This window comes from Tinamus guttatus, unplaced genomic scaffold (genome assembly GCF_059628265.1).
Source record: "Tinamus guttatus ecotype Peru unplaced genomic scaffold, ASM5962826v1 Tinamus_guttatus_pri_ptg000048l, whole genome shotgun sequence".
Classification (NCBI taxonomy): domain Eukaryota; kingdom Metazoa; phylum Chordata; class Aves; order Tinamiformes; family Tinamidae; genus Tinamus; species Tinamus guttatus.
This window is the reverse complement of record NW_028288582.1, coordinates 7,774,815-7,788,551: the sequence shown is the minus strand read 5'-3', so window position 1 is coordinate 7,788,551 and position 13,737 is coordinate 7,774,815. Positions and strand designations below refer to the sequence as shown.

General features: G+C 42.9%; 1 protein-coding gene across 1 annotated transcript; it reads right to left on the bottom strand.

The window, feature by feature from the left end:
• Positions 1-6,028: 6,028 nt before the first annotated feature.
• Positions 6,029-11,940, bottom strand: HSP90AA1 (heat shock protein 90 alpha family class A member 1). The gene is made up of 10 exons (XM_010215236.2): positions 11,782-11,940; positions 11,320-11,686; positions 10,670-10,803; positions 9,881-10,189; positions 9,066-9,231; positions 8,637-8,827; positions 8,349-8,496; positions 7,636-7,904; positions 6,957-7,290; positions 6,029-6,776 (listed from the first exon to the last, which is right to left on the bottom strand). Exons 1-10 carry the CDS (start codon positions 11,938-11,940, stop codon positions 6,667-6,669), a joined length of 2,187 nt encoding a protein of 728 aa, XP_010213538.2. The 3' UTR covers positions 6,029-6,666.
• Between the last annotated feature and the right edge of the window lie 1,797 nt (positions 11,941-13,737).

Below are 13,737 nucleotides of genomic sequence, written 5' to 3'. Positions count from 1 at the left end.
CACTCCCCTTCCCTGGAACCTTCCTCACAGAAAATGACCAGAGTCATTAAAATAAACATTTTAGATGCTTTACCAAATGGGACCAAGGAAAGTCTCCTTGACCAGAGGAAAGTCTCCCTCTTTGATTTAGGGTACTCGAGGATCTTTCCTCCTTCATTTGTGGGCTTTATGTTCTGTGCTTTTGGATCAATAGTTTGGGTTTGATACCCGCTGCTTTCTAAGCATGCCTCTTAGATTGGAAGCAAATATCATATATGATTTAAATGACTTATTATGTGCTGTCAACCTTCCTTATTAACACTTACTAGGAACTGCAGTTTTGCTGCTTTTAAATACATGGAAGAGTATTTTTTTCAGATTTATATAAGTACAACTCAGAAGCACGGTCTCTTAACAAACACTCAACACTTGCACTGCTGAAGGCTATGAAGGCTACTCCACTATTCCTCTTCCTTTCCCTCTTTCAGGAAGGACGCTAAGCTAATTAGAAGCTAACTATGTTTTTACTTTTTCGAAACAAATGAAAAGTTCTTCCCATTATTTCCTTCTTTAATAGCTACCTTCCTTACCTGTTCCTGTACAAAGAAGATACTGCTATGTAAGGTCAATTTGAAAATGAACCTTGAAGTGTCAGCGAGCCAAGAGCCTCAGCCTAGCACCGGTGGCTGGTTGTCACTGACAGGCACAGGGAAGGGGTCCCTACAGAGCTGAGAGCAGGAGCAGCCCACGGGCATGGGGCACCATCCACCTCCTTCCTCCCCTGGCCAAGCTGCACCCACCACCCACAGACCCCCAGTTTCCATGTTCTTACCTTCTGCTCCCAGGCAAGCACCACCACGACAGTCACTTCCTCGCTTTGGCTTCTCCAGCTGCTTTCACAACAAAACAGAAACCAGTCAGAAAACTTGTACTATTCCCCCCGTTCCCCTCAGGGGGAGGCTGAGAGGAACCAGCTGGGCTGGTGCCTGCAGCACCAGCTGATTTGAATGAGCATGGACAGCCCTTAATGACTCCAGGGCTCTGAGTTATTTCTCCCCTAAAGCCTACTCAAAATTAGCTACCAAACCCTTACAAGCAACAGATGTCAGGGCATTGCCTGGAGAATTGGTGATAAACTGTTAGTTTGTGCAGGATTACAGGTGAAATTGTGAGTATAGCACTGGCACCAGGGCTCTGTCCCAGCTACTGCTGCCGGCACCAACCCCTGTGGGGCTGGTCACTGGATCACCAAGGAAGATCTTGTGTTTCTCACGACCAAAGAGCTCCCACACTGGCAGTGTGACTGCCAGCACAGTTTTCTGCTGTACCTTGTTGGTGTACCTGTTGATGCAGCAGCATCTTGGTTATGTCCCATGTGTTAGACAGATGGCTATGAGAACTCTTCTCACATCAAATACCAGGGAGATTTCCTGGTGGATGCCGTTCATCTCAGTCAGATGGAGACAGGCTCTGCACGCCAGCTCCACGGCCTGGCCAAGAGGAGGAAGAACCTGCACGAGCACAGAGGCACGGCAGTGTTCTCGAGCGCTCCAGCACCTAAGAAATCTCCTTCCTCTTTAACAAGCTCACTGGGTATCTACCAGAAAACGTACCACAGCTCACAGCTGCTGGGCTGCGCTCCCGATTCACCACAGTTCCCCTTCTGATAAAAATGTCAACCCTCTCTCCCTGCAGCTCTGGATAAAATGTGCAAAAACTCCAACTCCTTCAGAGAGAAAAGAGTGGGAAAGAGCTTGACTACTAATGCTAGCAGCAGAGCTGGGTGCAGCGTGCAAGAATTAGATGAGCTCAGTATTGCCATGTCCTACCAAAAGATACTGGCATGGAGGTTTTCCTGCAGACTTAAGGCTGGCAAAACCATCTGCGTTCAGGGCCAGCAGAATCAAAGCAAGAATGCTGGAAAGCGTTTTGGGAAAGTAGAGCATAATCCCAGAGACATTTTGCAGGAAAGACTGATATGACTGGTATTTCAGAAATGGATATATGGACCTGCTTGGGTGACTTCTACTCCACAGTGTCAGTTTGGCTTAGGAGTTCTTTAAACACGAATTCAGGAAAAAATAGGGAAATGGTACTTGGAAAGACCTCTCCTAAGGAAAAAAAAACAAAAACAAAAACAACCCCCCCCCCAATCCCACCAAACATCCTTTGCCCTCCCACCCCTTTCCTCTTCACCAAACTGTCTAAATAGCACCTTGGTATGAAGAAACGTGCTTCTCTGTCTCCTCTTCATGCTGCAGCCAAGGACACTGAATGCGTCTCTGATGTAGTTACGTCGGTTCCTCCTTGGATCTGCCATAGTTTGGATGGAGTTGTATTCACCAGGTTCTTTTTACCCTTTTTTTTTTAAACACAATGTTTTATACAAATAGTTAGTTGTGCAATGTAGCATTAAAACAATAAAAATGTTTTTCATAAACTAAGTAGTTTCATCGCTAGGTGTGACTTATTTTTAAGTTAAGTAAGGTTTGTTTTGTTTTAAATTAAAAATACATAATGAAGTGTCAGAAACATCTAAACATACCCAAAATTCATGTCACTTCATCATTAAGCAAATCCTGCTAAGAGAAAAATTCAGGCAGAGCATAGGCAGACCATCTGAAAATGATACCTTTGCTGAAGTTTCTGCTGTGAAAAACAAAATATCCCCACAAACACCTCAGACCCAAGGAATTCTACTTGCTTACCTGAACGGGCTCTTTGCGTGTAAGACTTATCACTGCCTATCAGTGCTTCTTATTATACAACTGATACTATTTACGCACGTGAACCATCAGTGAACTATCAGTAGTACCTCCTAGATGTATTTCTATTCTGTGAAATAAAATCCAGTTCTCCCTCATTAATTATAGTTTCTTTTTCTTTTTGCTGCTCCTTTCCCTGTGACATTTGGCAAAGAACAAAGTCGAATTAACTGTTCCAGTTTCTAGGACAATTAAAATCTTTTCTCCTTTTTGTGGCCTTCACCCAAATCCTACACTGCACTGGACAACATGGTAGGAACCTGTCACTAGACAAGAGCAGCAGCACTGCAGCATGTGAGGTTCAAAAAATTCAGAACTCATTTGTGGAGCAGGTTTTCTTTCAGAAAGAGCATTATAAGACACTTCTAAATTCAGTATCCCACATACCTTAACTCCTACCTGATTTCTAAAACAGGTTTAGTATCAGCAGGAAAAAGTTCTGCTGAGTCCAAAAGAAACCTGATTCTCAGTTGCACAATCTCTGAACAGGCATGCAAGGCCAGAGCAGAATGCCATGCTGTGCAAAAAGGTGGTGGCTTTTTGCAGTCACTCAGGAGAGGACAGCCTCACGTTCTGCAGCTCGAATAACAAGAAACATTTTCAACACTGATATCTAATCCACTGCTCAACTTTGTTGTGCGTTTCTGTTTGGAAGACATGAACTTGTAAACCCTAAGCCGTACTGTAGCCTTATCGCAGGGTCAAACAACCCTGAAAAAAACCCTTAATTACTACTAGGAGTACCCTGCCTTTACTAAGTTCTACTACAGTGCTCTGCAGCTGTGAACCCTTAAAATAGGAACAAAATCCGAGCCACAATAACGGAATACTGGCAGTCGATCAAGAGAACTTTCGCTTATGGGGTCATTAACATAACTTCATTACACATATTATATATATTTCAACAAAAATATGATGAGAAGAGAGCTCTACATTCTGTGCAAAAGCAAGACCTGTTTCATTATTGTGACTTTTTTCTGCACGAGTTGTAATGCCTGATAGTGTAATGCAGGGAACAACTCTGAATTTCCACTTGCACTCAGCATTTCTGAGCAAGTTGCACATTTGCCCTCAAAAAAATACTGGAGATAAACTACAAGCTTCACCTGAGCAGTCTTTTAACAGATACCTCAGTTTTTAAGAGAGGTGAAGCCTTGAGGTCATCATTTCACTGAAAAAAGCTAAAAATGTGCATCTTCACCATTTTCTGCATCACTGAATTTTAAATCTTATCCTTTTCGTAAAGAGGGTAGTATTTTGGCAATTTCCTCTTTTACAACATTTTAGATACAAGACACATGGCTCTTAACATCCAAGTACTTCAGCCTCTATTTTTGGTAGAATTTGATCTAATAATCACAAAAAAATCTTTCCACTTGTGAAATATAACATACTGAAATTTTGAAGTCTGAGGATATTTGGGTAATAGTTCTACTGAGTAAATATTTCTGCCAATGAGAGACTTAATTCTAAAAAAAAAAAAAAAAAAAAAAAAAACAAAACTTTAATCAACCAACTCTGTAACTTTTAACACTTGAGCACCACCAAGAACAAGTGTTTACCTGCTGATCATTGTTTCTATCATGGTCCCAAACTGCAAGTTAGTGCTGCTGTGTCAACATTTTTTAATGTGCAACTGTTCTTGGGAGGCTGCAGAACACTGAGTTTTGATGTCACATTCACTGCTATGGCAACAGAAGAGAATGAATGTACAAGACACCTATTAATGTTGCTTAACCAACACTGGAAATCAAAAACTTGATCAGTATCTGCTAACTTTAAAAACTGACACTAAATGTTGGAAGACAAGGAGATCTTACCTTGCCTTAAAGCAGGGAAAAAACTTGCTTACTTTCTCATTGCCTGAGAAAAGTTTATTTCGTAATAAATGCCCACAGGATCTTCAACATTTAAGTGAATTGCACTAGGGTTTTTGCTTATCTACTTCCCAGATGCCCCAAAATCAGTCATCTCTCTAGTTAGTAAGAGCTGGAAAACTTTGGGCCTATCAAGCTGCATGTAAAGCAGTGGGAATTGCAAGAAGAGTCTTGGAGGGCTTGTTACACAAACCTACGAAATAGATGCCATTGCTAACTGTTTTCTTTCATGGTATATAATTTCAGTATCAATGGTAAGCACGAGTTTATCTACTGAAGCAGTAGTGCATGATCTATTACGAGGGTGCTTTGAAGAGACAGAACTACAAGTTTTCAGAAGAGCAGCTTTCAAGCATATCATGCCTTCAGGGATCACAAACTGTACTGAAGCTGCTTCACCATTTCATCTTCTACTAAATTTCATACTATAAAAAGTCAAATAACTTATAACATAATTAACGCTTCAATCCACTAAACTGAAATACAAAATGTCACTCACTGCCAGCTACTCAAAAGGCCTCAACCGAGGACCTGAGAGAACTGCTTTAGGTCACCTACTCATCTATCCCATGGAATGGGCTTACACTGCATTTCACCCACCTCCAGAGGAAGCCAGATCAAAATATTACAGCTATCAGAGGCAGGCTGCTCCCAGCTTCCCCTCTCCTCCTCCCTCTGAACTGGGATATTTTCTGACATGTTTTATTCAGGGCACTAATTCAAACTTGCTTAAGCACCATCTTGGTGCTCTAGTGGTAGCCACATAATTCCAATTGGGCAAAATTTTAACTTGTACCTCACACATTCACAGCCAGTAACCTGTTCTTCACTTGTTAAGGAAACTGCTGTGCCTCTGCAAAGCACAACAGAAGACCCTGCAACCCTTTACTCTTTTATACTTCACTAGTACACATATGCTGAATACATACCTTGGTTGTTGTAGATACCAAAGTAAACTGAGAACTTACAATTCAGCAACATGCAGTTGTGGCAGGTAGGAAAGCTTGTTCAAGGCTGCTGTCAACCACCCTTGTTTTCATACTCACTTTGAGGGGCACCAAAGAAAACTTCTCATGACTTTCTAAAGAACAGGGTCAAAACACTTCTGATAGCCACTGCTGTCTCATTACAAGCAGTGTTCTCGGCATCACTGAGACACAGCACCAACTACAGCTTTAAGAATCTGGTTTCACAAGCAGTCTTCAACAAACTCAACCCAAAACTCACTTGGAGTGTCTTAGGAGTAGGAATACCATTCTTTAGGAGCTCATCTGCAGAAGCCCTGCAGAGCACACAGTACTCTATATGTAAGAGACAGCAGCCAACACTGGATACCTAAAGCAGCAATCAATGCTTAGCAGAGTTCATTTGTAGTTCCCAGCATTAATAAACAATTCAGTGACAAGATTCAGTCATAACACTTTTATTCTTACAGTTCTAGGTTGAACTGTACATGCAAAGTTGCATAAGTCACAATAGAGATTTACAGTGGATTCTATTCTATGGTAGAGTGCAATCCAGAATCCTTATACAGTATAAAAAACAACTTTAAACATCAAGACCTTGTTAGGAGCAAAAGGGTTAAAGCTTCCCCAAGTGTTTCAGCTCTTGTAGATACCTAGTTACTAGGTACTGTATGTTAAATGTGTGTAGAGTTGAAGAGCTGCAGAATGTTTATTAGAACTTGAACAACCAGATCTCACACCATCTTTGTTACTTTTCCCAAAAATTCTGGCAATTAAGAATAAGTCAAAAACCCTGCCACCTGCAACCAGCTAATACAGACAAAAATAGCTACTCCTTGCTTGCCTGTCTAGGGTTGTACAGTGTTAAAGAAAATATTCCCTCAATGGCATTTGTATCTCACATAGCTGAAAAAGCAATGTAACAAAAATAAAGGTATAACATCTTCGAAAATAAATATAAAGAGGGAATGCAGACAAAGTGTCAAAGATTTTGTTTTTGGCAGGTAACATTCATAATATACAAAATATAACTTATTCATTATTAGCCAAGGAAACATTCACGAGTTCCTGTAAACTGTTCTAATCCACCTCCTCCATGCGTGATGTGTCATCATCTCCTTCAAGAGGTGGCATCTCCTCAGTAACTGCTGGACTAGCTTCTTCTGCAGCAATGTCATCTTCATCAATGCCTGTACAAGAAACACATGTACAATTACTATCAGTCTCACAACAAGGTTTTCATTTCCTTACTTGAACAGTTAAGGATCCCCCCCTCCTTTTCCACAAGCTTATTACAGAGAAGTGCCAAAATACCCTAAACAGCCCGAAGTGTATATAAACCAAATCTTACTGGGGAGTGAGTTACTTACCCAGACCAAGTTTGATCATTCTATAAATGCGGTTGGCATGTGTCTGAGGATCTTCTAAACTGAAGCCAGAAGACAGGAGTGCTGTCTCATACAGCAAAATGACAAGATCCTTCACAGACTTGTCATTCTTATCAGCTTCTGCTTTCTGCCTCAGTGTTTCAATTATGGAATGATCAGGATTAATCTCAAGGTGCTTCTTTGCTGCCATGTATCCCATTGTGGAATTATCTCTTAATGCCTGTGCTTTCATGATCCTCTCCATATTGGCAGTCCAGCCGTATGTGCTTGTTACAATACAGCAGGGAGAAGTAACCAAACGATTGGACACAACCACCTAGAGATGTGAATATAAAGCAGAAGATGTGAATATAAAGCAGAAGATTCAATGTTTGAGTACTTCCACCCTAAACAAAGGCACACACTAATTTATGTAATAGTAACACTTCAAAGTTGTAGCAATGTCATGAAAGACACTCAGAAGGTCAATGTGAGATCAATGCATTTAACAGAAGCACCTTGCTTCACCAAACTGGAGAAATGTCTATAAAGCAAGATGTTCTGCAGAATGACTGCAATCTTGGGAGAAAAAGAAGGTTACGGAGATTGTATCCAAGCTCAAGTAACCTCCTTATTAGACATTTTGCTACAGACAAGGCAAGTAATTATACCATTACACTACCTTTTCTACTTTCTTTTCAAGGATATCTTTCATTATTTTGCAAAGATCCTCAAACTTGGCTTTTTTCTCCTCTTGTTTCTTCTTCTCTTCTTCATCTTCTGGAAGCTCCAAACCCTCTTTTGTTACAGAAACCAGGGTCTTGCCTTCAAATTCCTTCAGCTGCTGCACACAGTACTCATCAATAGGCTCGATCATATAGATCACTTCCAGGCCATGTTTGCGAAGACGCTCCACAAAAGCAGAGTTGGCCACCTGATCTTTTGTTTCACCTGCAAGACAAGACAACTCCAGTTCTGTTCAAGGCTCAACACTACAACATGGTGACATTTCTTTTCTAGAATAGCCTGTTTACATCTCCAGTCATGCTTCACAGATAACCCACGAGAAAGATGAGGACATAAGCCAGCCTGATCTTTTTAAGAACTGGTTTAAGAGCCACAAAAGTCTTTCCAAACTCAGAGCTGAAATACTTGAGTTGAAAGTTAACTTTACATCCACTGCCTTGTCTTGGCTAGTGATCTATATGCAGGGGAACCAGGGGAACTTAGTTGCATACAGATTGGAAATAGTAACTTTTTAAAGGATTATACTGTTGCATTCAGATTTTAAGGTCAGTTCTAAGTGCAAAAAGAATACTGCCATAGTTTCTATATTCTTATCCCAAATGAAACTATTTATGTACTTTTCACACGCTACTTCTGTTTCCAACTCACCAGTAATGTAGTAGACATGTTTCTGGTTCTCCTTCATGCGAGTACAGTAGTCTTTTAGAGAAACCATTTCATCACCAGAGGCAGATGTGTAATACCTCAGTAGTTCTGAGAGTTTCTTGCGGTTCTGGGAGTCTTCATGTATGCCAAGCTAAAAAAACAAACAAGGGAAGGCCAAACTATCAGGTGACTGCTTTAAATAAATACTTAACTGCAATAGTTCAGTACTATACAAATACATAAAAGGTAGCTTTTACTGTCAGTATTGCTCATTAAGCAGAAACTACAAACCTTGATGTTTTTGGAGAACTGCTCATAGAACTTTTTGTAGTTCTCTTTGTCCTCAGCCAATTCAGTGAAGAGCTCCAAGCACTTCTTCACCAAGTTCTTCCGTATCACTTTTAGGATCTTGCTTTGCTGCAGCATTTCACGGGAAATATTTAGAGGCAGATCCTCAGAATCCACAACACCTCTCATGAAATCTGCAACAAGATGGTGAGAATAAACATCACAGATCTCAAGGAAAACAAATTATCCAGTTAAGCAACTTTTTCATCTAACCTTTTTTATGGTGCTTCTATAGACTGCTGAGCAACACAAAGCAAGCAGTACCTTAACTGCTCACATAACTTCTGATCAGGTAAACTTTGAAATGGACTAAGTAGTTTCTGTAGTAATAATAGGGAAACATCAATTTTAAAAAAAGAAAGAAGTACTCACTGAGGTATTCAGGGATGAGCTCCTCACAGTTATCCATGATGAAAACTCTGCGTACATACAGCTTGATGTTGTTTTTCTTCTTCCGGTTTTCAAACAGATCAAAGGGAGCTCGGCGTGGGACAAACAAGAGTGCTCTGAATTCCAACTGCCCCTCCACAGAGAAGTGCTGCAAAACAAAGCAAAAGATTTGTTTTATGTTTATTTTACTGCATTTGCAGTAAATCCATTTGCACGGATTCTTAGTGAGACTTTGAAAACTCTTTAAATGCAAAGAGCAAGTGTTAACTAACCAAATTCCAGGGGTGTGGGGTAGGGATCCCATCAACTTTTTAGCAGTAGGTAAGATCCTGATAAAGAACAAGAACTTGACCCACAGACATCTGGAAGCTGTGTTCAGCTGCTACCACATAACCTGATCCCCAAAACATCTTAGCTTCCTGTGTTCTAGTATTGCTCTACAAAAGGCTTGCATTATTAACACCTCTAATTATGCATAAGACCTACCCTTCTATCCTCCTCAAACTATATGCTTTTTCAAAATTAATATCTGCACTTACATTTACTTATGATTTGACAAAGACTAAGCTATGCAATGTGAGAAAACTGCTACAATTGCAGCAGCCAAAAAAGCTTTACCAGTTAAGTGTAACCATCATGTAGTCCAGGTGTTCTAGAAACTGTCCCACTCCAAATACTGAGCATCTTGTCACAAAGCATCCAAGGCACTGGACCCTAATTCAGCAGCTTGCTGAGCAGAGCTTCTAGCCCTAGCAAATAGGATTTGTCTCTAAAAGACAAACTGACAAAAAACCTACCTTGACTGCCAAGTGGTCTTCCCAATCATTGGTTAGACTCTTGTAAAACTCTCCGTATTCCTCATTGGTTATGTCATCTGGATTCCTGGTCCAAATAGGCTTCGTCTTGTTGAGCTCTTCCTCATCAATGTACTTCTCCTTGATCTTCTTTTTCTTCTTCTTATCTCCATCCTTCTTTTCTTCTTCTTCGTCAGAACCAACATCTTCAATCTCCGGTTTATCTTCTGACTTCTCCTCCTTCTCTTCTTTTTCCTCTTCCTTTTCCTCAGCCTCATCATCACTCACCTCCTTATCACGCTCTTTCTCCACCTGTCAGCAAGATCATTCATTGATTAGGAAACCTACATATTTTTCTTCACAACCTTGGGCTTATCTCTATTGGTTTAATACAGCTGGCAGTTACAGAACCTGCTATGAAGTTTTCCCCCTAGATTCAATTACTTCTAATGTGAGGCAGGAACTGTACTTTGTTTCACTTGCCTTTTCTACAAGCTATCAAGCTAATGCTATTTAGTTTCACTATGCTGAATTTACTGCATCTGAAAGTCTTCCTGTAACATACTCCCCAGACAATCCAGTAACTGCAAGCTTGAAAAAAAAATACATGTTTACTGGAATCTTCTAAACATAAAGCCTTAATTCACAAAATTGTGTACGATGAAGAATTATATCCAGAACACCTCAAGCAGGTTTTAAGCAAATGCACTGAGTATAAGCCATGTTTCTGTATTACAAATTTAAAAATCCACATGAACTGACTATAGTAAGTATTTCAAGCAAAATACATACAAAAAGTGTAATAGGATAGCCGATGAACTGAGAATGCTTCTTCACGATTTCTTTGATTCGACGTTCTTCCAGGTATTCAGTTTGATCTTCTTTAAGGTGCAGGATAACCTTTGTTCCACGGCCCAAGGGTTCCCCTAAAATGGAAGTTAGAAGTTTTAGTTGTGCAAAAGCAGCCTGGCTTTGACAAATTCTAAAACATCCCTTGCATAGGAGGTATTCCTGTATGAGCAATTTCTTTATCACTGCTGAAAACAAGCTTCTGTGTACAAAAACAGCTTTACATGTACTTCAGTTAAGTCTGTTTTAACTAGCAAGCACCCAGCAAGTGTTTTAACTTTCTAAAAAGATTTTCACTAATTAGTCTGCACTTTTTTATATATTATTTGTTTTTAATAGAGAGTTGTAGAAGCTTGCAAGACTATTTCATTTAACAGGCTAAAAGGGCTTGGCCTGCGCTGCAAAATGCTTCATTTAATGCAGTCATTCCTTTATCATATGTAACAGCTGACCAGTGTACCCTGACACATTAAGACTGCGGTAGTACTACCCACACCTACACACTGATGCTGAGGTCTCCAACTCCTAGAGTAGGAACCCCATTGATAGATATCTTCATAAAATACACTTGACCAGAAACATGTAGCTCTCACCATTATCAAGTCTGACAGTGAAAGATCCTCCAGCTGATGACTCCCAGGCATACTGCTCATCATCATTGTGCTTGGTGATCACTGTCACTTTCTCCGCAACAAGGTAGGCAGAGTAGAAACCAACACCAAACTGACCAATCATGGAGATATCAGCCCCAGCCTGCAGGGCCTCCATGAAAGCCTTGGTACCAGACTTAGCAATAGTACCAAGATTATTAACAAGGTCAGCCTTGGTCATGCCTATGCCTGTATCCACAATAGTCAGAGTACGGTCATGCTTGTTTGGAATCAGGTTGATTTTCAGGCCTTTCCCAGAATCCAGCTTGCTTGGGTCAGTCAAGCTCTCATATCTTATTTTGTCCAGGGCCTGTAAGAGAAGAGTCAGGCTTTAGTATTCCCTAACTACTCCCAAGAATTTTGCTAATCATACTGAAAACAAGCTTTTCTAGATTCAGTGCTTACATCTGATGAATTGGAGATCAGCTCTCTCAGAAAGATTTCCTTGTTGGAGTAGAAAGTGTTGATGATCAGAGACATCAACTGAGCAATCTCAGCCTGGAAGGCAAAGGTCTCCACCTCCTCCTCCATTGGTTGATCTTGGGTCTGCACAGCTTCTGGCATCTGTGAAGGACAGGTAAGTTAAAATTTCACCCATGCCAGCTGCAATTTGACATACACAGCCATTTACAAGCAACAACAGCACTTTGATATCAAGATACTAATTACATGGCTTCAAATAGAACGTCCAACGTAATAAGAGCTTTTATTTCCTGCACTAACAACTTAAACTTCTCCAAACTTTGCGAATTTACCTGAGACGCTAAGCCTTGCATATTTATATCAGAAAGAAAAATCCCACAGAAAGCTAGGCCTGACTAGAAAATTGGTGGATAATTCTGCAGCCCATCACACATCTCCACTTAACAGCATTTCCTTTCCCTCCTATCCAACTCCAATTCCCTTCAGACAGCTATCACTTTTGCAGAACTTGCTGAACACTACGTGCAATTCAGCCTGGTGAAATACCTTTGCCCAACACAGGCGTTGTTATTCAAGCTCTACAAACCAACTGTTGCTTAGGAAACCCTCCCAGCGAAAGGGAAGCCGGGCAACAGGAGAGGTGAAAAAAAAAAAAAAAAGCTTACAAAAGGCAAAAAATCTCCGATGACGGCCCCACTTTAATTGCTACACCACGGGTGAAGTATCACAAATGTTTTATTGCTTTATTATTAAGCAAAAAATAATCGCGCTAGGCGCTCAAGCACCGGGAACGGCTGTGGACGCCCGCTGGGAAGCATGTCCTTGAGGCGACTCGCTCCGAGCGGCGCCCCCTGCAGGCGCGCGGCAGCACCACGAAAGCTTCTAGAAACTGCCAGAGCCTTCGCTGCCCCCCCCTCCCCTCCACCCCCTCCCCGACAGCAGCAGCCCGCGCTCTACACCCTCCTCCCCGCGTTGGGCTCGCTGCAGAGCCCAGCGTTTCCTCTCTCCTTCGCCTCCCGCCGCCCCGCGCTCACCCCGTCCATTTTCCCTGCAGCATCCGCCCGCCTCCCTCGGTGCCTCCATCTTGTGCGGCCTCGGCCGAGCTCATTCATTGACCCCCTCCCCCGCCGCCTCGGCCGCCGCAGCGAGGCGAGCGCGGGGCACAAAGCGCTGCCTGGCCCCACACAGACACTCTTGCCCCACCACTAAGAGCAATGACCTGAGCCACCACCCTCGCTCCTCATGAGGCTGCCGTTCTCCGACCCCACCGCCCCCCCCCCCCAATCACTTTTCGCCACCTTAAGGAAGGGAGGGGGAAAAAAAAAAAAAAAAAAAGGTTTTAAAAACGCCACCTCCTCCGCCCTCAGAGGAGCCCAGACTTCAAAATCTCCCTCAACGGGCACACTTTGCCTGGGATCGAATGGGGAAGAAAAAAAGCGGCCGTGTCCCACACCACGCGGTCCTCCACCACAGTCCCCCGCCTCCCCCAAGGCGGCCGCTGCCCTCTTATCCGGGAAGGGGCACTCAGCACAGCCGCCCTCCGTGCCCCAGCCACGGCCGCCGCCTCCGCTCACCTTGGCAAGGGGTGATAGGGTTGCTGTGGGCTCCTCAGCAAAGCGGCGAACGCACTCCAACCGCACCACAACACCTCCACTAGTGCGCGCTCCCCGCCGCCCGCGCCGCTTTTATAGCGCGGGCGCCGCCTCCTTCCAGAACCATCGGGAACCTTCACTGACAGGCGCGGGGGAGGGGGCGGCCCGGGGGGCTGAGGGGCGGGGGGCGAGAGGAGGGAGCTCCAGGCCACGCCTCCACAGGGCGGTGCCGAGCGCGCCGCAGCCAATAGGCGCCCGCTCCGGTGGGAGGGAGCTCTGCGCACGGGTTTGCCGTTGCCTCTCGTGCCCGTGGCGGGGGGCTCTGCGCATGCGCGGCACGCTGCGC